Source organism: Ambystoma mexicanum, chromosome 6q (genome assembly GCF_040938575.1).
Source record: "Ambystoma mexicanum isolate Mex_15411 chromosome 6q, UKY_AmexF1_1, whole genome shotgun sequence".
Taxonomy (NCBI): domain Eukaryota; kingdom Metazoa; phylum Chordata; class Amphibia; order Caudata; family Ambystomatidae; genus Ambystoma; species Ambystoma mexicanum.
Window position 1 is genome coordinate 85,004,077 of NC_090937.1, and position 12,583 is coordinate 85,016,659.

Genomic DNA, 12,583 nt, shown 5'->3' on the forward strand with positions numbered 1-12,583 from the left:
GGCATCTACAAATGCCGGGTGGCTCCAATAACACGCTGGAACCTTGTGCAGCTCACGAATGCCAGAGAGCATGGTCTCAATGCCATGGGTGAAGAAACGCAGGCGCTGCGTATTATGACCTTACAGAATCGTACTCTACCTCCACACAGTAATGGAAGGAGGCGTCTGCTGGAAAACAGGGAGCACATGTGCCTCCAAATTAGCAGTTTAATGGGTCATTATCTATAGCAATAAAAGCTTTAAATCACATCAGGAGGAATTAAAAAAAAAGATTAGCTAACAAATATTCTCCTAGTTAACAAATGCATGCAGGGTAATCCTATCCATCCTTAGCCTCTTCATTTTTAATTTGGAGCCTATATCAAATGGTAATAGTCCGTTACGTGTCCTGTTGACAGTTTAAGGTTACTTGCAGTAAAGTTAGGAGATGCCACTTCTCCTTGGAAACATCAAAAAAAAATCCAAACAGACAAGATCAAGATAAAACCCAAACCAACAACCTCCTAGACCATCCAATAGGCACGCGAGGGCACCACCCTCCAGGCCCTGAAAATGAACTTGAACGTTATATAGATCCCACAGGAGATGGAGGTTGCAGTTTTTTGGGATGTAGTCCCCGGGATTAGGCAAAGGTGGATGACATTCGAAAAACTTTAGCAAGATATGGGTGCCAAAAGAAATACGATTGGGAACACGAACAGGAGTAAAAGATAAGGAGCTCCTGAGGGAATTCATTCCGGAAGGAACGAAATGGGGGAATGTTGGGATGAATGTCCAACATCCCACACGCAAGAGAAAATATAAACTAAAAGCCTATAAAACAGAAATCTGAAACCACACCAAAGGCCCAGACATCAGGTACAACACATTGATAATCCCACCATCTCCCTTTGACATGAGAGATAGAAGCCAGCAAGAGACAATACACCTACATTTAGATTTAAGGTCATGTAGAATGATAGTAATGACAAATAAGCAAGACCGAAGAAACTAAAAACAAGGCCACAGTTTGGGAGGAAACTAGGCAATGTGCAGACACATGCACAGGACAAAGTCACTCAGAAAGAAGATCCACACTGCCCCCTGTATGAAACTATTCAGTTAGGAGTCAAGAAAAGAGCATAAGCACTTATTACCAAAAAACAATTGAAATAGTCGTGCACATGGTCTCAGAGCAAGAGGTCAGAAAGCACGCCCCATGAAGTCCTATAGGCACATCATGAGAAAGGGAATAATGTTTCTAATAAGAAGTCGCAACATTAACTGCAGGTTGAGCAGTCTCAAGGGCGAGAACGGTAAATTGGTGACAAATTTTTAGCTTGCATGAGAAAAGATTCAGAGGATACTCTTTGTTGCCACGTTTCACATCTCACAATTCTATTGGTTACTAATGACCAAAGAGGCCCATCCCAGGAAAACCCAAGGGGGTTACACAAATCAGAAGTCAAGTTGTACAAGAAACATTTTAACATGTCGACTGTCAGATTAAATCCATGCGAGGCTTGTTGGTTTCACATTACTATGAGCTAGTCATTAGAATAGTCACCAGGGAGAGGACAGGCCAATAGGGCCAGGCATTGTATAGCATGACCTACTGAAGACTGTCCAATCAACAAATATGAATTTGGATGCAATATGAAACAATGTTTAAAATGTCACTCCACTATATAAACAGCCATTTTATTATATGAATTTGAACGACTTGTGGATTGATCCCAGCTGCGGTAGCATGTAATAAACGTTTGTTTTTCTTGCTCCCGTGCACTTTGTATTGGCTCAGTGATTTACTTGTATTATATTGATTTTTGAGCTTTGCCGTACACAACAATTTTGATTTCTTTTGTTCCTGGTAATTCTTTTTGGTTTTGATTAACTGCACCAATTACTGTTTTTACATTACACCTAGCACAGAATGTACAAGTGGTGTAATTTCTAGGGGCACACAATATATGGGAATTATTCATAGGAAGATAGTTGCACCCCATCAGGCAATGTATCCCGATGCAGAAAGAATTGTCAACTGTGCTTGCAGGGTTTCCACTAGGCACAGTGATTGGCACATACATTTGCTTCGGGGAAACAAGTCTGTACAATGGCAGACGTGGCATCTGTATATTTGAATTTCTTTGGCGCTTTCCTTCAGAGCCATCTGTAAAAAGCATTTCTTTGGGAAATGTGTCTGTAAAATGCTGCAGTTGTTCCCATAAATTTCAGATGTGTTGGAAGGAGCAAGTGGGAAGGTAGCAAGGAACCTCACTTTTGCCACTGGGTCTGCTCACCTGAATTTAGGTACCATTGTCGGTTGAAAGTTCGATCATCCCTGCAAGCGAAGAGAACAGTTGGGAAATGATTATGCCAAGTCAAGTTTGGCAGTCATTACGAGGAAGCCATCTGAGGAGCCTTTCCCAGAGGCACCAGGTTTAATCCACAATCCATTGTTTTTTGCCTTCTACTGGAAAACCGACTTGGTATTCATTATACATATGCTACTCGCGATTAAAGGTGGGCAATGAATACATTATTGTACAAACGCTAAATAGTTTATTTCTATACGTTCTGCAATTCTTTATTAATTCAGAATTGTTACATAGCAGATTGTCTGAAGAACAAGAGTCAAGTGGTGCACAGGTTTAGAATAAAAGAAACGATTACTAGGACTTCTTTAATTACAAAAACTGTTTTAAGGATTGACTTATAATTAAAAATAACCAAGTCAGGATGCATTGAGTTCCGCAACATTTATTCTTCAAGCCCCAGATCCAGGCTGCTTAAAAAACCAGAACACCTCGAATGCTAAAGGGAAAGAAAAAAGAACAATGAGTTGATAGACTGTTCTGAATAGATCTAGAAGACACAGGCGACTACAAACTACATAATCACATACAGATGGGGTGTTGCATCACGCTTGTCAAGAAAGTCAAACAACGTATTATTAAAGACAGCCATTCATGTCACAGTGCCACTGCACATTTCCAGAAGCACAAAGCGGGCAACTCTCCGCTCAATGAGATGGCAAAAGATGGCATGCACACTTCTCTGTTCACAAAAGGAGGTGGCCCACTAAGTCAGTTGTGTAAGGTGCTGAACAGTTCAAACAAAATAGTATACGAGGCAGGAGAAACTAGGGAAAGAAAGTTGATGTCAGAACAAAGACAGAAAAGGAGAAGATAGATTGGAAAGAAAATGAATGCTTGAAAAATACAAATGGGAGGGTGAGATGAAAATTAACAAAATGCAGAAAAAAAACAGACCGGGAAAGGAAAGTAGCAGTTTAAATGGAGGCAGATGGGGAGTAGGTGCAAGTGGATCAAGGTCACCTGGCCTAAGCCCCGCCCACCTGGTGCCTTCCTGCCTGCCGCTCTTTTTCACCACTTAGCAAGCACCAACCACCTTCTAAGCCCTGCCTCTTCCTTCCTGCTCTTAACTATTAGATCAAGAGTGTCTCTCGCCCGGGCAGACGAAGAAAAGGGCAATTTCTGTTTGGACCAGGAGGACCCAGGGCCCGACCCCCTGCTCAGACAGCAGGTAAGCATGCACCAACATGTGTTACTCCCTCTGGTCCCCCGTGATGTTCCCTTGTGCCCCCCCCCCCCCATTCTAGCAACCAGGTGTTGCCGGTTTTGCTTGATTCTTCTACCCTACTCCCCCCTGACCCCACTCAAGCTTACTTCTGCAGGAGTCTGTCCTGATGCATTCTGGTTTCACCATCTTCTGGCCAATGCTGGATTTGACTTTTATGGACTTCATTCATTCACAGTGCGTCACTCTTTCTCAACTATCATGCTGGACTTCCTTTGCATCTTGTACTCATGGTGGCCCTGAATCATGCTGTTCCCATCTTCATCTTGTATCCTGGCTTGCAACATGATGTGTTACTACTGACTTCTGCAATTGTATTCACTCTCCCCTCTTGCTTCTCCACTCTTTTTGACTGCTAACCCTCTATTCTCCCTTCCTTTCCCTTCTCCCTTTTCCCATCTCCTCCCCTTACTTTCTTGTATGCACTTACTCCATCAGAACTGTCCCTGGACCTAGTAAGATAGCAACCTCGTCTGTCTCCTCCTCCCTCCCCTTACTGTTTTTTTCCTCCCCACGGCCCCTCCAGCACTATCTGAAATGTCAGGCCTAGTATGATAGTCGCTGGTTTTGTTCCTCCCCTACCTTTCTGCACCCCTCTCCCTCACCTCTTGTTTTTTCCGGCTCTGCCAGAAATGTCGTCAGGCCTAGTTCGGTAGTCGCCTGTCTGTTTCCATTTCCTTCCTCATCTATGTCTTAGCTCTTGCACTATCTGAAATGTCGTCAGGCCGAGTACGATAGTTAATTTCACATCCTTACTGTTCATGGCCTGTAAGAATGTCATTTTTTTCCCCTTGTTCCCTCCCTTGCCTTGAAGCGCTTTGAAACACGTTGTGTATAGGCGCTATATCAATAAACTATCATATATCATAGAACTGTACAATAGAAGAAAAATAAAAGGAGAAAAGATGACAAAAAATGAAAAGAACAAAATCAACAGTGCTAGAAACAGGAAGAAAGCACAGGACACGAGTGAAAACAGCGGATATCAAAAAAGGTCAGCAAACTAACATTTCATCAAGGATCGCGAAGCAGAGGGCTGTAACCTGTGCATCGTAAGGAACAAGTTACCTGTAACTTGTTTGTTTTCTCAGCATGTGTCTTAAATGGATTCACATTCTACGAGTATTCCCCGTTGCTAGGATGGGAATCCTCTAAAAATCAAGCAGTTTAGCTTTAAGCTAAAAATTGCATGGTTGCTTGTATAGCACATTGCTGTCCCGTTGGGTCATACTGCCCCACCCAATGAAACTTCCTCCTTAGCTCCACCCCTGGTGGCCATCTTCAGATTTGGTCTTGCGCGTAAAGTGACCGGAGGACCAAAGAAGAGCCATAGAGGGAAAGAGGGAGGGTTTGCATGTGAATCCATGCAAGATCTATGCTGGAGAACAGGAGTTAAAGGTGTAATTTGTTCCTTCTCCAGCATGGGGTCTTACATGGATTCACATGCTATGCATACATCAGTACATAAACAGGAGGTAGCTAGGCTCAACAGAAGCAGTAAGACTTACCCCTGGAACACATTCACCTCAAGCAAACCGGGTGCAAAGCACCACTTGTCAGACACAAGACTCCTCCCTGGAATCCCTGTGGACACAGTAGAATCTTGTGTAGATGTGAGCAGACCTCCAAGTAGCAGCCCTGCAGATATCCAGCAGGGGAACACCAGAGAGGAATGCAGTCATAGATGTGATTGCTGCAGTGGAACGGGCCCTCGGCCTGCCTTGGCTAGCTGATGGCAATGCATGATGCAGTTGGAGAGCCATCTGGAGATGGACACTTCAGATAGGGCTTTCCCATGAGACACAGGTGCAAAGTTTACAAAAAGCAGGTCCTTTGTGCGTGCAACATAGAATTTCAAGGCATGCGCCACGAACAGAGAATGCAACAATCTTGTAGAAGGCTTTGCCAAGAAAAGTAGCAGTACCAAAGGTTAGTTTAAATTAAAGTCTTGCGGAACGTTGGGCATAAGAGGAGTCATCCTTAGAACCACTTTCCCTGGGTGGAATGTAAAATATGGAGACTTGCATGACGAAGCCTGTATTTCACCAACCCTCCTGGAGGGATGAAAGCCACGAGGAAAGCAGTTTTCCAAGAAAGAATCTTCAAGGGGGCCCAATGCACAGGTTCAAATTGCAGCTACTTGAGTTTGGAGCCTTCACTGGTGGAAAAATCCTAAAAAGGCCCATAAAGGAGCTCCTTGATAAGTCTATGCAACCACAGGGAGAGCTTGATGGATGCATGCGCAAGGACAGCCTTGGCAATCGAGAGCAAATAAGAAAGAAGCTGTGGCACCGCAATGCACCATGGAGAGATCTTCGATCTGCACCATACTGTAAAACGTGTCCACTTGTGCTTGTAACAGGCAAGTATAGATTGAGCACTGGCCTCATCTAGAATGCTCCAATGGTAGCGAGTAGTGTCATGATGCATACCCCTGGGCTTCCAGACCACGTCCATGTGCCCCGGGAGCAGGCATCATGTTGCCTTGAGAAAACACAGCAACCCCTGCTAGGGCTGTCATATGGGACATCAGTACTGGCGCCATAGGCGCCAAGCTCATAAGTGCACACTTGCCTGATGTAGACCATGCTGCAAGAAGATCCAAGCCCATGTGAGGCCTGGAAGGGACTACTTTACCTTAGGGACTATTTTGTTTTGTTACTCGGTAGTGGTCAGGGAGGAATACCTACCTGGGACTACTTTGGAGGCTATTTAAACCACGCCCGAAGAGCAGCACACGCTTCGCGTTATTCTGCATCCAGCAGCGTAATGTTCACCGTGCCAGCAGCAGCATCCAGCCTTCTGCCACGCCCGCCTCGAACCTGAAGCACCTAGAAAGAAGGAAAGAAGCAAAGGTTAGAACAAGAGTATTACCTGATTTCTTACCGGATCCCGGATTCATCGCATCTTCAAACCTGAGGAAAGACTTTGTTTTAAAAGCGTCGCATCGCCAGCAGCAGCGCCGCACCATACTCACCGTTCCACGCAGCATCTCTTCGATCCGGCGCTGTCTCCATCTTTACATCGCCAAATTCCAGCACCTAAGGGAGACAAGAAACAACAAGGTGAGCAGAGAGAACAGACAGAGGCAATCTCTTTAGCCGCCATATGCTTACCTGGTTTTACCGCCGGAGCTATTCATCAGCACGCCACATCTTATGCTGCACCTGTGAGAAAAGGAGAAAGCAGTAAGTTTAACCCTTGGCATTATTTACCGGACAGTGTTGGGTAACAGACTTTTACCGGAGCGCTTTCAGCTGTCAATCCTCTTATTGGGTCAAAGCTGCAAGATAAAAGGGGAATTGGACAGGAGTGAATTCCAGACATTTTGAACTCTTACGAACTATATACTTACGGCTCTTCGCCAGGACCTTTTGGAGTCAGGATTCGTCTACAACTCCTCCAATAGCTTCAGGCCAGTGAAGTAACTTGTCATCAACGCGCCGTTGCGTACTTCGCAGGATGGAGGGTTCATCCTTCAAGAATATAAGATGAGATTGCTAAGAGGGCACTTCAGAGGTGATTAGAGGGGAGGACAGTGGTGGTGCTATCACTTGAAAGCACAAGTGGCTAAATCCATCTCTCCACTTGTAGGAGAATATTTCTACGGGTCAAGCAGACAAGAATTGGAGAGCAGATCCAGTCAGTCATCGCTGCACTACGCATCACGTGGGTGGAGGCCGCAGCAGTCCGGGTCGGACCGACGCCCCTGTGGGAGCCAGGTGAGCGTAACAGTAGTGTCCAAACTCTAGGACCACAGGAGCCAGGCAGCTAGGCTCAGATGCTGGATCATGATGCAGGATGGATCCTCCTTTCCTGGAAAGCAGGTCTGGGAGTGGAAGGAGTCTGAAAGGTGGAGGAGATCTGGGAACCAGATCTGCCTAGGCCACGCCGGTGCAATTAGGATCTTTGTGCAGCACAATAGTGGGAGTGTTGATCACATGTAGCAGCAACAGTATTGGCGGGAAAGCTGACAGGAATCGGCCCTTCATGGGAATCGAGAAGGCATCCCCCAGACTCCGTGCTTCAGGAAACCTGCTGGCAAACCTCTGCCACTTGGAGTTAGTCGCTGTAGGCTTGCAAGCTCCCAATCATGGGATGACCGCAGCTCCCTGCTCAGGGAGACCACAATAGTGTTTTGAACGCCTGTCAAGTGAAACGTGACTAGAAACATCCGCTGAGCAATGGCCCAGTGCCAAAGGGTCTGCGGCTCCAGTGAGAGGACGGGTCGTGTTGTACACGAAGATCCTGATCACCTTTCCCAAATGCTGCAGCTTGAAAGACTATCCAAAAAACTGTCTGCAGCTCCAGGACATTGATATGCAATGTGTCCTCTTCTGGATGCCATAGTCTCGTGATGTACAGTTACCCCATATGGGTGCCCCAATCATCCAGAGGCTCGTCAGTAGTGACCGTTCCCTGATGGGCCACGATTCAGAAAGGACCCCTCGCAAGATTTGAAGGTGAATGGACCACCACCTCAGGGCTTTCCTGAGCATTTGGATTGAGGACCATTTTGTAGTTCCATGAGCCAGCGGGTCTGCTTCCACTTGGCGTCCAAGAACTCTTGAAGAGTTGGTCTCATGTGCAACATGCAATGAGGGACCAGAAAGGTGCAGGAAGACATCACCGCTAACAAGGATTTGATGGACCGGACTGTTGCCACTCTGACAGAGGATAGACTTTGGACCTTTCCTAGGATGGCACATACCCGTTCCTCCAATGGGGCTACCAGGCACAAGATTGTGTTGAGTCAGGCACCATTTGGGATAGTTTATGGAGAATCCCAAGAAGGCTAGAGTCTGGACCGTCTCCGCTGTATGTTGCGCCGCCTGGTTGTGAGAACGACACCGGACCAGCCAGTCGTCCAGGTAGGGGTAGACCTACACTTCCTTCCGACACTCCCTTTCCGACAAACACACACCACCACTGGGGCGAGGCATTTGGTGAAAACCCTTAGGGCCGATTTGAGGCCGAAGGGTAACTTTCAATTGGTGATGTCCTTGGACAACGATCCTTAGGAACTTCCATGTTTCGGGTGAATGGGGAGGTGGAAACATGCATCCTCCAGATACAGCGCTGCCAGGAAATCTCTCCTCTTCCAGTTGGCTGAGCGCGTGCTATAACGTGACCATCCTGAACTTTTGCGACTTTAGGAATTTTTTGAGATGGCGCAAGTCCAGGCTTCCACCCGCCGGACTTCTTGCTAACCACAAAGTATCTGGAGAACACTATAGAGCCTTGGAGGTTGCAGAGGAAAAGGCTCTATGGCCCCTTTTAGCAGAATGGCCTGAACTTGAAGAGTTGGGTTCCATGATGTTGTCTGATCACAGGTGGAATGGTGAGGCACTTGTCTTGTAACTCCAGAGTGTCCCTGCTCGATTACGCCGAGCACCCATTTGTCATTGCAGATGTTACACCACATGCCGACAAACTGAGACAGCCAGCCTTCCACTGGGGAGAAGTGGGGGCTCAAGGACTGGGTCTTGTCAGGCTTCCATCACCGCCTGTGTCCTGGTGGCTTGCGGAGGATGACGCAGGGTATATGATATGGCATTTGTAATGCACCTATACACAAGCGTTTCAAGGCGCAACGAGGCAAGGAAGGGAGAACAGAGAACGATCTTTCTAGGCCAGGTGACATTGAGATCACGCAAGTGGAGGGTGGGGGATGGGCAGTGCTGTAGATGGTATCAAAACAATAACAAGTGCGGCCAGCAGGTGCAAGGGTAAGTGCAGACAGCAGGTGTCCAAACGTGCAGGTAGGGGACTGTAGGGTTACAGACCCAAGTGCAAGGGTAGCCAGGAGGCAGTGCGGGTGTGCAACTGGACGGGCAGGGACATGAGCCCGAAATCAGAGGGTAGCCAGGTGACCAGTGTAGTATCAGGCAGGAAATCAGCAGGGGAGAGTAAGAGAGAAGGCAGAAGCAAAGAGGAAGGTCTTGAGGTGCTTCCGGAACCGGAGATGGGTCTCAAGTTTCAGAGCGGCAGGGAGGCTGTTCCAGAGGGAAGCCCCAGCCAAAGAGAAAGGTACTGACCCTGAGGGAGTTGGAGGAGCAAAGAGCTAGAGTAGGAAGTTATTTACGAAGAGAGATGGCGGTATTGAGGACCCAGGCCCCAGAATGCCTTGTGGACAAAGCAGAGGGTCTTTAACTTAATCCTTGCAGCAACTGGGAAACCATGCATAGATTTCAGTGCTGGAGAGATACGATCCCTGGGCTCGAGGCCAAGCACAAGTCTCACAGTTCTGTTCTGGATGAGTTGCAGAGGGCGGAGAGTAGAAGCAGGCAGATTTAGAAAGAGGCGGTTGCAGTAGTCCAGCCTAGAGAGAACCAGATCTCTAGAGACAGTGAGCTTCAAGGGGGGGGGGGGGGGGGGGGGGGAGAGGAGAGGAAAGGAAGAATACCTCTGAGGAGCTGTAGTTTGACTTTAAAGAAGTCAGATGTGAGGAGAAAAGGAGAAGTGTGGAGTCGAAGATGACCCCAAGGTTCTTAGACTCACAGGTGGGAGCAGGAAGAGGGCCAAGGGAGGCCAGCCAGAGTGACAGGAAATTAGGGTGCAGGTGTGCCGATGAGGAGAATCTGTTTTACTGGCATTAAGGGAGAGATTGTTAGTGAGGGGGTGGAATATGTATGGGCGAAACCCTCTTTTTTTTGGGGGCCTGACTCTTGAGGGTAGATAATAACAAAATTATAAGGGGAGTAGAGTCAAAAGGCTTCCCTAGACAAATGTGTGGTAGGGGGGGGGGGGGTCAACAGGACCTTGCAAAGGAGCTATATAATTAATAGCTCTGAAGTAAGATTCACTGTGGGATACACAGAAAACAATGAGGATTTATTTTTACCAAGAAGACACAATTTTGAAAAAAAATGTTTTATGCCGTGGCACAACACAAGTACATATAAAGTGCACGTATAGTCTGCAAAGTAGTGGGTTAGTATATTTTAGTGACAGTCTAAACAGTGTATTGTTATTACACAGTTAACTTTCTCCTAGTGGTGACATTCTATTTTTATGTATTGTTCGCAATCGCAATACATTAAACGCTGTCGACACTTAGATGCGTGTTTTTGGTTCGGCAATTGATTAACAAGGAGCAGTGGCTGATGGAAATGAAGCCGCGCTGCACAGTGGATACCGATCTGTCTTCAGGACGTGGAAGTCAATGGTCAGACTAGATTAAAGGAAGGGCATCATCCTAAAGTGGGAAGGAAGACTGCGTTTAAAAACGGTGAACTGGTTTGTGTCCAGAAATGGTGGAAGGGTACAAGCAACTAAGACCTACCAAAGAGGCATTTGATCGACGCTCTGGCTATGGTCTTGGAGTCGTTCAGCTGCTGGAATTGCGGCTGGGGGGGCAGTCGGCAGAAGTCAGAGGCCCAGGTCTGAGTAGAAAGGAGTCAATGAATGATTATTAGAGGTAGAAGTGCACAGTGAGTTTCAGAATTTATTGCAAGAACCGCGATTTGGGCTGTGGTTATCCTAGTCAGGTAAGTATCCGAAACAAACCAAGGTGGAGATTTTGGTCAGAAAAACACACGTTGCATGACGTGCTAATTAGCGAGTGTACTATGCACGTAGGAAAATTGGTCAGTGATTAACGTGACTGAGGTGGAGGATGGCCACGGTGCGCACCGTAACAGATTAGAGACATGGGTCTCTCGTGTGCAGAAACTCTGAACAAGTGATCGTGTGCAGTGAGTGTTTAAATTTGCTCTCGGAGAGGCAGAGGTCACGTACGGGAGCACGAGCAGTGCGTATTTAAGAGCTAGGCTTGGTCATGCACCATAAGAGGGAGCAGAGTTGCGGCTGCGGTCTTACCAGAGTCAGAGTCGGCGGAGCTGTGTCAATACAGTCTGTTGCGCATGTGCAGTAGCGGGCACTTGGTATAAATCAGATCGAGGCCGCCGAGACTGCGCATGCGTTAGGGAGTAGTGTCGTAGGTATGAGCAGGTCGTCAGGAAATATACCGGCCGCTGAGGCTGCGCGTGTTAGGGAGTAGTGTCATGAGAGCGCCGTCAGACAAGAGAACAGCCCAGTTGAGTGCAGTGTGATCGGCACATGGATCCAAGAGCAGTGGCTGAGACAAGCGTGTCTCTATGTAAATCCATATGTGCCTTATTTTGCCCATAATCCCTAACGCACGCGCAGCCTCAGCGGCCGGTATATTTTCCCCGACGACCTGCTGACCAAAATCTCCACCTTTGGTTTGTTTCGGATACTTACCCGGCTAGGATAACCACATCCCAAATTACGGCTCTTGCAATAAATTCTGAAACTCACTGTGCACCTCTACCTCTAATAATCATTCATTGACTTTCTACTTAGACCTGGGCCTCTGACTTCTGCAGACTGCCTCAACCCCCCCACCTCCCAGCCGCAATTCCAGCAGCTGAACGACTCCAAGACCATGGCCAGAGCGTCGATCAAATGCCTCTTTGGTAGGTCTTAGTTCCTTGCACCCTTCCACCATTTCTGGACACCAACCAGTTCACCGTTTTTAAACGCAGTCTTCCTTCCCACTTTAGGATGACGCCCTTCCTTTAATCCAGTCTGACCATTGACCTCCACGTCCTGAAGACAGTTCGGTATCCACTGTGCAGCGCTGCTTCATTTCCATCAGCCACTGCTCCTCGTCAATCAATTACCGAACCCGAAACACGCATCAAAGTGTCAACAACGTTTAATGTATTGTGATTGTGAACAATATATAAAAATAGAATGTCATCACTATGAGAATGTTAACTGTGTAATAACAATACACTGTTTAGACTGTCACTAAAATATACTAACCCACTACTGTGCAGACTATACATGCACTTTTATATGTACTTGTGTTGTGCCACGGCACAAAGAAAAAACATTTTCAAAAATGTGTCTTCTTGTTAAAAATAAATCCTCATTGTTTTCCATGCATCCGACGGTGAATCTCTTTCTTCAGAGCTATTAATTATATAGCTTCTTTGCAAGGTCCTGTTGACCCCCTACCGCACATTTGACTAGG

At 46.9% G+C, this 12,583-nt stretch overlaps 1 protein-coding gene across 1 annotated transcript in view; it reads right to left on the bottom strand.

Annotated features, from left to right (window-relative positions):
• Positions 1-2,540: 2,540 nt before the first annotated feature.
• The window catches only part of LOC138515795 (alcohol dehydrogenase class-3), a 216,112-nt gene continuing 206,069 nt past the window's right edge, over positions 2,541-12,583 (bottom strand). Inside the window, exon 9 of the mRNA XM_069630521.1 lies at positions 2,541-2,793. Coding sequence (XP_069486622.1) covers positions 2,769-2,793 — 25 coding nt within the window. The 3' untranslated portion in view covers positions 2,541-2,768. The remainder of the gene's footprint in view (positions 2,794-12,583) is intronic.